The following is a 12,115-nucleotide window of genomic DNA, read 5'->3' as shown; positions in this document are numbered from 1 at the left end:
GAATCAATATGCAGAGGAATTTTGTATTCTAGGGTTCCTGAGGGTGTTTGATCTACATTTGAGATGCAGGTTCTTAATGAGGAATATTGTTCAATAGACTACTTCAATGAAAGTACCACATTTAGATGAACTTCTGCGTAGTATGCAGGGTAACAAGAATGCAATATCTCATGAATTCTGGTTTTCCTATCCAAGTATTCTAGAGAGTTAAAAGATGATGAATTATAGTTCTTTTTGATATATCAGTTTAAACACAGCATGCCAATTTTTTATATACCTTACCAAATGGTTTAGCAGAAAATCAGCACTAGGAGCGAAGACCTGGCTAAACAAAACAAGAGCCCTCAGAGATTCAAGAGAATAATTCTTTGCACTCTTATATCATGGCAAATCTCACGATGCTTCACCAGAATCATGAGTCAAAGAAAAAGAACAAAAACATTTCTGCCAACATCTATTAAGTGCCCTGTACCAATGTCCATTAACCCTGAAACAGTGCCAAGAAATGAGAACAAAAGAAAAGACTGCAACAAGGGTGCTCGACATTTTCCCCTGTTGGAAATGAAAAAGTTAGATTAGCAAACAAAGCACCAAGGTATCTGGCAGCTTGTCAGTGTAGCAGCTCTACCATCTGCACCAAGGCCATGTGTCACTGTCATCCCTGAGGAGCAGGTCTCTTGAAAGAACAGAAGATGGCTATGCAGGACCAAGGAGGACACTGGCATGATTTCCTGCGGAGCTTGAAGATGTTCCTGAAAGCTCGCACACACTGACTGAAGGATATGTGCCTTGCCAGCCGATGGCACTGAATGAGGCAGTGAGGAGCCAGATGAGGCTCTGTGTGGCAGGTCTACCTCAATGGTCGAAGGGGAGCTGTTTTGTGAACCGGGAGTGTTGATGCAATGGAGTAATCAGACAGAACAGCAGTTGGATGACAGCCCTGACATGGCCTCATAAAGCTTCAATTTTGCTATGGAGAGGAGGGAGATTACATCACCTATGAAAGCCTAAATCTTAGGAATTCCCCATGTGTGTGATTAGCTGTCCCTAATAGCTTGTTCTGTTTGATTCCAGTTGATTTTAGTAAGTTTGATGCTTTCCATGGGAGCCAGTGGCACAACGTTACAGGCACACAGTTGTTCACAACACTGTGCAGAGGCCAAGCTAGAGTATCTTGTCGTCCAGGTCTTGGTTTTACAGTAGACTGAAGTTTTGGAAATAGTGATTTTTATTTTTGTTTGCTTTCTTTTAAGCAGCATGGTTCTTTAAAAGCTTTGAATGTGCTGCTGTAACCAGACCTTGCACTGCTCCAGCAGCATTACACTTCTCAGGTGGCAGATGTGCCTGTAACCTGGACTGCTGTGCTGCAAGGTGTGAGAGAGATTCAGAACATGAATCCTGCTTCTAGTCAGAGCAGATGTTACATACAGCAGGTACTAGAACAGGCTTTTAACAGTTTGAGGGTCAGACTTCAGGTTTATCTCATTATCATTATCCCTGACAGAAAGGGATAGACACTTTTGCCTTTCAGGGACTGTTTTAAACTAGCAATTTGTCTTCTAAGTTGATATGACCAATTGATCCAAGACAATGAAGATAGTTTTCACTTGCACCAGAGAATATATTGGATGTACTGGCTCTTTTTTGCTTTATTTTCATTCATATGGCAGTTGGAAATTAGGTTTGCAGCACACTTAGGGATAGTCAGAGCAGACAGTCTGTTTATGAATTTAACAGCTGTGGAGGTTGGAAGTTCTCTGTCCACAGCAATGGTGCAACACAGACAGCATGAACAGAGGGTTTGTTGGGTGGTGACATATCTCAGACCATGTTCAGCAAGATAAGCTCTGCAGAGAATAGCCTCGATGGGTCATGTAGACCTCAGCATTTATTCTGAGACAGACAACAAGAAGCTGTCAGGGCAGTGATGTTTTTCCTAAAAAAGAAAAGATACAGGATATCACTCCATCAACTGAAAAAAATTGTGATAGATATGATATCTGGTTAGTATCATGGGCTAGCAAACTGGAAATGGGAGGTTCCATAATATCCAGTCAGTCTCCAGAGCTTTTGAGGTACTGCTTTTACCAGCTAAATCTGCTGTTTGCAACCACTTTCTCTTGGCTAATAGATCAGATGAGCAAGCTAGCTAGGCTGTGTTGCTGGCCAGCTCAGTACTGAGACACTTGGCAAAGAGATGCTGCAGGAAGGGATGAGTAACTCTTCCCTCTGAGAACAGCAACCAAATAACTCAGAGGGGTGCTAAGACTCTGTATGCGTGACAGGAGTTCCTCCTCTGTCACAGGAACTGTAAAATTAAGTCTGTCATCACTTCTGAGTATTCATTTTTTCCAACAGGTCCCATTGTAAATCCACTAAAATGTTGTGGTCCCTTTATAGTTGCATTATATACATTTTATGTACCTTTGCTCAGTTACTTACTGCTTTTTTCTACATCTGCCTTGAGAAACTGGGGGAGAAATAACAAAAGCAGCCATGAGTAAAAATAAGGAGTTGGACTGTTGCAGCTGCACCATCCAAGTTGGTACATGGTTCAGGCAGTGGTTTGGGTCCTGGCAAATCTTTTATTCTTATTCCAGTAGTAAATCTATTTCGGTGACAAGCAAGCTTCCTGGAAGAAATGCTGGTCCATGTGCAGATCACTAACTAAATTGTCATGCTTGTTGGCAAACGGCTTTAAAATTCGGAGTATGGGAACCAATCTAGAGCAGAAGGTGTATGAGAGGGATTTCTGTGCAACTGCTAGGGCTGTGGTGAAATAAACATATGGTGATTGTGCAAACTGATACTGTGATTACCGAAAGCCTTGACTATCTTTCTAGGATGTGGGGTTTCTCATCTCCTACAATTTCAGAAAAAAATAGCGATTCACAATTTTGCTGGTGATACGACCACATCCATAGCAGAAGATACGGTGTAACTGGGCAAGACCAGTACTGTTAGTACCACTGCAGGGTTATGAGGTGAAGCAAAATGCAGCTCAGATTAGATGACCACAGAGTTTCATTTTGCCTGTAAAATCTTTTAATCTCCCTTCAGGATGCACACACATGCCCACAGGGCTGCAGCCAGCAGCTCTGGGTACACTTATCTCCCAGCTGCTCAGCACAGCCCTTCCAGCTGCCTTTGCCATCCTGTTTGGGTGCCGGGTAGGAGGCAGTGGCTCTCAAAGGCCAGAAGAGACTGTGATTACAGGTTGTGCTAATACTGCAGCAACTCTTAACCCTCCTGGCAGGACAGCAGCTGCAGAAGCTACTGCTGGCCGCAATCAGGCCCACCTCCTCTTTCTCTTTGCAGAGTGGAGTCCAGGTGGCTCTAGCACTGCTCTCCCTAGGGCCATGCACATGTGGGAGCAATGAATGCTTTCTTTTCTGGGCTGCAAATATGCTAAGCCAATAACCATTATACAAAAAGAGTGAGTAATTATCTCATTAAATGTGCTGGCAGTACGCAGGCACCTCTGCTGTATTCTCTCACCTCAACAGAGCCTCTGTAGGGAGACGCCTTTCAAGGGTGTCTTCCAGGAGCAAACCCTTCTGAAGGAGATAGCATGTCAAAATAATTTGTCAAAGATATATTTAAAAAATAATTAATGCCTCTCTTTTCTGATAGTTCATGAAAGCTCCTGCTCCTTAGCATCTCTCAAGTGCTTGCCTCTACTTTGGGGAGTCCCAGGGCTGCCTCCCTAGCTCAGTGTTTGAAGCACTAAACAAATAAAAATATGCTTGTTGGTGTGAAGAGCCTTGGTGGGGACAAGGGAAAGCCACACAGGCCTCTCTCTTCTGCCAACTTTTGAAAACAAGCTCGGTTTAAACTTCCATTGTGATAAGTATGATGGGCACATTTAGTGGAAGAGGAATACTTTCATACTTGAGGTTCAGTGGATGTGTCAGTCTTAGCAAGATTAGGATCAAAAAGAGGCAAAATGAGGGCCAGAAATAGTTCTATGGTTTTTTTAATCCATCTTTCAGCACTTAATTGGGAACAATTTATACTTTTTGTGTCTCAATAAGCTATTCTGTCAGAAAAATGACACTAGAAAAATTATTGTGATTTAAATAACCATCTCCTTTCCCTCATGTTGGAAGCCTGCAGAAGATAAAATGTATTTGTATTCAGTGGTATACAAAATTATATAACAAAAATTGTAAGGCTGAGGGACATAGTTATGTACTTCGTTGTAATTCACTTTTGATCTTAGTGAAATTAAATAGTTGATGCAGTATTTAAAGGTGCATCTTCAAAACACCATTAAATACACCTTATTTACATTCATTGCTAATAAGATTGTAATAGTTTCCATACTGTGTCACAGTAGAGTTATCAGTATGTGACTACATTACATTTTATGGCTAGATATTAATCTATTTATTTTGCCTGGATGTTCTTTGGCTAGTGCTGATCCTCGCTGAAACCACTGTGCTGGTGCAACTGGGGGTACAGTATGCCGGGGCTCAGGGTGGGAAGGAGTCCTGGAGAGCAGGGAGAGGAAATGCCTTAAGACTGGATACACTGAAAATGCAGCAAGTAAAAATACATCCCATATGAGACAGGATGTATTTTCTTTTGCTCTCACAAGCGCTTCCCACTAGAAATTGGAGTTTTCTACATGTGTTAACGATATATCGTTGTTGTCAGGTATGATGTGCACTTCTGCTTCATCACCACCTGAACTCTCCATTATTCTGTGACTGTCCCTGATGTGAAATCTTGTCTACGAGAAGTTTGTAAGGTCCAAGTGCAGTAAATTAAGCTTGAATCACATAAAACCTTGCATACCATGTGAATCAATGCTTGCCTAGAACAGTGGTGATTGGCGTCAGCCTTAGGAGCCAGTGATGAGCCCTCAGCCCAGAGACACCAGCGGTTAGCCGTGGGTCTCTTCCCCCAGCTCTGCAGCTGGGCTGCTTGGGACGAGCCCCAGTGCAGCCAGGCTGTACACCCGTGTGTCGCGAGGACAAGAGCATTTGACATGTACAGGGCTCTACCCACTGGGTTTGTTATGCTGGGGCAGGTTTTAATGGTATTAACTATGAAAGAACTTCTGAAAGTCAGACTTAGTTTTGACTTTTGACTTTGTTTGCTCTGACTCTTTCTCTTTGTTTTGTTTTTGTTTTATTTTAGGCAGGTGCTATCGTATCTGGGATCTGCGGGCTCCCGAAGGGGGTATTTTAAATTTCAGCAAAACCATGGTTGTATTTTCTTTTAATACCTAAAGGCATTCTTATTAATGCTGGGAGTTAAAAGCTTTGTAAAAACTGTTTTTCTTTTTACAAACAGTAAAAATATCTACTCATTTAATGAAGGTATTTGAGTACTTATTTATACTTACATTACTCAGTTTATGAGATAATACAGCCTTTAAATAGCTAGTTGGTTTTGTTGCATTTTGTCACCTGCCAAATAATTTGACAAATTTGCCATAAACTCCCTGACATTTTTGTTCAAAAGAGTTAGTTTTCTTCATTCTTTGCTGCCAGACAGGTCATGTATCTTTTCAGGCTTGAAGAATTTCTATCAGCTATTTAAATGCAAGGCCACAAAGACAAAGCCAGACTCAGGCTGCAGCGAGCTGAACTGGGGTGATTCAGGACCAAAGGAGTTGCAGCACATAATTAAACAGTTACTGTGCCCTACTCCAGAGACTTTATATCTTGCAGTGTAAACTGTCTGCTTTACCAATGAAAAAGGGGTATATAGGCAGTTATCACAGATGTTACGTGAACAGGGATGGTGAAAATTGTTACTGAGTGACACTGAAAAAGATTTTTTTCCTACTACTTGGGCAGGGAACGTGACTAAAGATGGCCGCTGCCAGTTCCCTGCTGCCGAGGGAAGAGGATGCGTCCCAGCTTCCCAGCTCTCAGTGCCGGGAGGAAAAGAAAGGGCAGAGCTGGGCATCGGTCTCTCCTTGGCACTAATGGCAGCCGCTTTTACTCCCTGCAGCTGGGCTCAGAGCCAAGGGAATTATATACAGCCATGGCTGTGTGCTAAAAGGAGGAGGAGGAGGAGGTAGGGTAATCTTTCTCAGGGCTTCTCGCACCTCTCTCTAATGTTGCCCTCGGCAGCAAGTTTCTCTTCACCTTATAGTGAGTGATCTGTGAGGATCCAAGCTCCTGTCCCCCAGCTCATGGTACTAAAAAGGGAGAGCTGCTATTAGCTCAGTTTTAGGGCAGTAAAAGAAATCTGGCATGAGGCAGCCATAGCGTTGTGTTGGCCCTTAGACAAGGAGGTGTTACACCCCCACCCGACGCAGCTGAGCAGCGTGAGAAGGGAAAGCCTCGAAGTTAGAGTCGCCGCAGGGTTGTGGGTTAGGAGCTGGGAGCTGGTTAGACAGCACAGGCCTTGCTGGCAAGATTTAAGTTGCAGTGTCAGCAACCTTACAGTGATTTTTACACAAGAGCACGTTGAATTTGATGGGAAAAGTAATATCCTGAAAAATCTATTGACAACAAGAGTTATTTTTGCTGATTTTCAGAGAAGTACCTCAAAGGATCAGGCTATAGGGAAGCGGCAGTGCAGTTGTGAGGCTCCCGAGGTACAGGGCAGTTTGGTGGTGAATGAGGAAGATGCACACAGGGACATGGTTGTGCTGATAAAGGCAGCACCACGGAGTATTCCTGCTGTGAATAGGCGGACAAATAGGCAGAAGGAAGGGAATAGCCTGGAGCTGACACAGCCTCTTACACTGCCTGAAACCAAGAGTGCAGTACCTGGAGTCTCGTGGCAGGGCCTGGAAATCACCTCTGAAGGGCTCTCAGCAGACCCTTTCTGTAGTTCTGTGCAGATGCCATTGCCCTTTTGTTTGTGTGACAGTGGAGAGTGTGTGTACAAAAGAGCATGCACAAGTTTGTGCAACTGCCCGGGTTTAAAAAGCATTTTTTTTTCTGCAGGATGTGTTAGGCCATGACTATTCACATCTTCATTTCTTGGCATCTAGTGCTGAAATGGAGTCATACCAACTTCACCTTCTACAAACCAGATGGGCAGCTTTCCTAAGACACTGGGCTTCTGCTTTCCCTTCAAGCCTGCTGCTGTGATGGGCTTTCTTTGGCTGGCAGCTGCTGTCTGCACTGTGCAGGTAGCCTGATGTGTCTGGAGGGGGGTGGCTTATGGAAAGGAATCTGAAGCCATTTCTGTGTCTTTGAAGGTGTTTCTGGCTCTGGCAGTTTCCTGACAGCAAGGTCTGTTTCCCCTTATTTCTTGTGCAGCTCTTTGCTCAATGGGGTTGTTTCCTGGCGTAACTTGTGGGGTTACATTGCAGCCTTCCCACCCTTCTTTTTCTTGCCTTGACCACAGGGAGTTCTGTGAGCATAAGTTCATTTCTGCCCACATGTGTGCCCTTGGAAAATAATCTTGTGAGGGACGTCAGTTCATTGTAGCAATATCCAGGGACTCCAGGCAAACTTGTATTTCATACTTTGTCCAAGGAGACACATAGGAAGGTGCAACTTTTGCCCTGAAGACCTGTAACAGTAAATTCTGCTGAGCCTGGTGCACCCTCTAAAGTCATCAGGGGACATCGGTTATAGCTTCCAGAAAGAACACCAGAGTCAAATCAATGTAATGCTGTACCTCATCAGGCTGGTGGGAATAAACTGGAAATAGGAAAGAGGGAGGACAGGAGTAGTTGAGTATGCACCACAGAGTGACAGAAGTTCGAGTATCTCAGTGGCCGCTGACTTGCTATGTTGGACTGGTACCAGTGTGGAAAAGATCTCAGTAGGACAACCAGTGTGAATGGGGCCGTAGGACTGGACTTCAGAAAGCACAGTTTGAGCCCTGCTGTAATAAAAAGCTCATGTGAATGATTGATTTTACACACATTAAAAGTTCTTTCAAAACCAGTGGAAATGCTCAAGTACATAAGTCTTTGCCAGACTAAGACTTAGAAATTAATGCAATTTATGTATTTCAGTTACCCACATGAGATAATTTTTTCTTTTTTAATGTATCATGTGATGGGGAGGGGAGAGAATATCCTGAGGAGCTTTGGTATGTGCATGGAAATGTTTCAGCCTCTGTCATTTAAAAACAAACAAAAAATGAAACTAAAAAGCAACAGCTAAGTTTGAAAGCAAGAAAGGATTTTCTCACTAAATAACATCAGACTGTGTGTGTTTTAGCAGAAATGCTACAGAATACCATCTGTTGAAAACTGGTGCATAATTTAGTTTTATATGTTGGAATTTTATGTTTTATGCAAAAACAAACATAAAAAAGAGCATCTTTGTTCTTTTGCAGAGAGTTGGATTGAACGATGTCTCAATGAAAGTGAAAACAAACGTTATTCCAGTCACACCTCTCTGGGGAATGTTTCTAACGATGAAAGTAAGTAACTTGTCATTCATTTAAAATGGGAGTGAATGTCTGAGTCCTAATTTCCTGTTATATCAGTTGCTACCTCTTGGTGATATTTTTAGTAATCTGTAGTTTGATGAGTCAACTCACTTGACATATCAAATAGGTTGTTTTTGTTTTATTTTCTGGAATATTTGCTATTTTGATTTCTTGAAAAAGAAGTAATACTATCTATTAGTTAAATAGTTAAATACTATCTATTAGTTAAAACAACCAGAAGAATTTGTGTGTCACTGAATAAAGGTTGGATGACCTCTAACATGTGCAGTTAGTATTAGCTTATGAGTAAAACCATCTGTTTTGCTTTGCACTGGTGAACACCATGTGGTTGAAATACAAGGGAAAATTGTGCTGTTTTTCAATATTACTGCATCAAATCATACATATAAAATCTTTCTTTCAAGAATTAAAAAATCATCAGGTTAAAAAAAAATCACATATTACATCATGATATTGCTTCTTTTTTAGTCATAGAGGCGAAACAATTATAAATCTAGCTGATTTTAAAATAGCTATTTTTTCTTATCTCTAGTTAGTTATTTTAGATCTTGTTTTTTAACAACAGCATGTAATTAAAAAGACCCCAAAATATCTTAACATAACCTAATTATTTCTTCTTAAAATTGTAAGACAATTTTTAGTTTACCATAGTTTTCCTTGTTTCTGCAATTTCTATTCTACTTAATTTGCCTAAAGCAAAATGTTAGCTTTTCTGTCTGGACTTCCTGCATTAGTTCATGGTATAAGCTGTTAATGCAGACTGAATTCTCACATCTTTATAATTTTTTATTATTACTCACACTTTTTATAATATTCAAGCACGTAAGTTTAGAAAATGTATTTTTAATAACTCAGTTGCTGAATGTCCCTTTGTCATGGCTTAACTGGCAAGCAGCTAAACACCACACAGCTGTTCCTTTGCTCCCTGCCCACAGTGGGATGGGGGAAAGAATGGGAAAAAAGAGTAATATTTGTGGGTTGAGATAAGGACAGTTTAATAGTTCAGAAAAGGAAGGGAAAATAATAACAATGATAAAAGAATTAGGATGTACAAAACAAGTGATGTACAATGCAGTTGCTCACCACCTGCTGACTGATGCCCATCTAGTTACCGAGCAGCAGCCCTTGGCCAGCTTTCCCCCTGGTTTACATACTGAGCATGACATCATATGGTATGGAATATCCCTTTGGCCAGTTTGGGTCAGCTGTCCTGGCTGTGTCTCCTCCTATGTTCTTGTGCCCTCCAGCCTACTTGCTGGTGCGGTGGGGTGAGAAGTTGAAAGGTGCTTGACTTAGTGTAAACACTGCTTAACAACAACAAAAAACATCACTGTGTTATAGACATTATTCTCATCTGAAGTCCAAAACATAGAGCTATACCAGCTACTAGGAAGAAAATTAACTCTATCCCAGCTGAAACCAGGACACCCTTTTACATTTTTTTTCATTTTAAGAGAACTACTTTATTTTGATGTCACAGTAAAATTACATGCCTTGCAGCAGTGTTTTAGTGGATAATGGACTGTGTTATATTTGGACTCTACTCTTGTTTGTCCAAGGATCTTTTTTGAGGCAATATGTTTTCTGAAGGAGAAAGGAGGTGTTAGAAACATGGTATTTATTCATGACTCCCAAGCTGAGAACAGTGGATGAGAATCCTTAAAGACAGACAATAAAACTTGGACAGGTTTGGGTTTTTTGTTTTTTTAAAAGTTAGAGAATTAGAAATTAGTTTATCTTTAAAATTGTAGTGAACTGCAGTGAAAACAAAAAAAAATCTGCTTGTTAATTTGCATTTTACAAGAACCTGTAAGACTTACGAAGTTCATTTCACTCTGATGCTACCAAGAAAGTGATGAAAGAATCTGTAATGAATGAGATGGGACTTCAGACTCTTAATACAGCCAGAATTCAGGATTCAACCGCATTGACTTTAGTAAGATTTTCCTTAGACTCACAGTTCAAGACAGTATTGTCAAGGTAATTATATAGCACTGCTAGTTACATATGAAAAAAAATGTAATGATAATGTCATAATTATAAATCTCCTTCTATGTTCTGTTCTAAATCAGCTACCCTAAACAGGTTGAAGCAAAACTAGTGGTAGTTTGTTATATGTCCTTTCAGTTTAATTTCGAGCATGAGAAAACTTCCACATAGCTAGGGACAGTAAGAAGTGGACCTGTGTGGGTTAGTAAGAGCAGGTATTTCAGACATCAGCATTGAGAACATCGGATGTTTGTTCATTCTGTTTTCTCGTACTGGAATTAAGAGGCAGGCGATGATAATGAAAGGCAGCAAATTTAGAAATGATAAAACAAATATATGAATGAATTTATCCCACAATTTATGTGCTGAAGACATTGTCACAGTATATAATGGAAACACAAATGAGAGTGAGAGTTGATTTGATCTAGCTTCCTGCTTAACAGCCAGTTCTTTCAGATGCTTCCTTTGCACTGACACCAGCATTTCTGCAGTGTGGATAAGAGAATTAATCCACCTGAAAAGTCATCCTTGTTCTGAGGGGGTAAGGAAAGGGAGGAGGGAGGGTGAAGAGGAAGGTGTAGGAAAGAAAAATAAGCCTCTTGCCCAGCAGCAAGAAGACCAATAGTCTGTGAAATCCAGAATAAACTAGAAGTTTCACCTTAGAAATCACTGTACTGTGTGCTCCTTTCCAGCCCTTGAGTTATTTCTAACGTTTCTCTAACAGTGCCCACACACCAACCAAGAAATTTCCAAACCATTGTGTCACTCTTTGCCCAGCCTGTCATACATTTACAAACAGCAGGAGGCAAAATGTTTTTAGAAAACCTATGTAACCCCATTTGAATTCTTCAGAATGGTGGTCAAATTGCTGTTGTCAATGGAGCTCCAGTTTTCATCTGCAGCCAAAAGAAGGCATCATCCATCTTTCTCTTGACTAGTTTTATTGTCTCTAAATACATTAGGTAGCTGTTGGCTGAACTCGACCAGGGAAAATGTGGTTTTGGTGTTGGTTATTTTGAATTTATTTTGGTCTTGCATCCAGTGAAGACTATGAGAATCTGCATTGTGAACTGATAATGTTCTTAGTATCATGCTTGCTTTTGTGACTGTTTTTTTCCTGGATGTTTTTAGAATTCATAGGTTTTTAGGACAAGAGCGATAGTTTTGCTGGTCTCCTTTTCTACAGTTGAAGTATGTTACAGAACTATACTTCAGGCCACAGGGGTTCTTTGTAATCTTCTGGTCTCACTCAGACACCTCCAGGCCTCTTCTTGAACGTGCATTACATTGTGAAGGGAAGCAATGACTCATAGCTTTGGATTCACGTGGTCTCACTGCTTTTTGGGGTGCTTCTTACATTCTTGGAAGCTTTTATGACCTCTCCCAAAAACACAGGCTTTTTACACTTTATATAAAAAAAATAGGTAAATTTTATTTCACTGTCCAGTTTTTTTAAACATTTTTCCTTCCACCACTTCCATGCTCTACATGTTAGTCAAACAATGCACAGGAAAAAGCGAATGGTACAACCTCATATCTAATAATTAAAAAAGACACCCCACAACATTTTATGTGTACTGTGCATTGAACCAGATTCTCCAAATTGAAATAGCGGTCTGGAAGAATTGGAGGATTATGAAAGTTTCAACCTCACTTCCATGGGGAGCAGGTCATGATGTTACATGATGAAGTGGAAGGGTTGTTTGTCCAAATTTTCTTGCATATTTAGAAATGTGAATGTGTA

The 12,115-nt window shown here is 40.9% G+C and overlaps 1 protein-coding gene across 1 annotated transcript in view; it reads left to right on the top strand.

Annotated features, from left to right (window-relative positions):
- Nucleotides 1-5,825: 5,825 nt before the first annotated feature.
- RFX4 (regulatory factor X4) overlaps nt 5,826-12,115 on the top strand; it is a 78,699-nt gene continuing 72,409 nt past the window's right edge. Inside the window, exons 1-3 of the mRNA XM_037388644.1 lie at nt 5,826-5,924; nt 6,500-6,725; nt 8,266-8,352. Of these exons, the coding sequence (XP_037244541.1) occupies nt 5,826-5,924; nt 6,500-6,725; nt 8,266-8,352 (412 nt within the window). The remainder of the gene's footprint in view (nt 5,925-6,499; nt 6,726-8,265; nt 8,353-12,115) is intronic.

Source organism: Falco rusticolus, chromosome 5 (genome assembly GCF_015220075.1).
Source record: "Falco rusticolus isolate bFalRus1 chromosome 5, bFalRus1.pri, whole genome shotgun sequence".
NCBI classification, from domain to species: Eukaryota; Metazoa; Chordata; class Aves; order Falconiformes; family Falconidae; genus Falco; species Falco rusticolus.
Note: the sequence above shows the minus strand (reverse complement) of the source record. Positions and strands in the feature narration are given on the sequence as shown.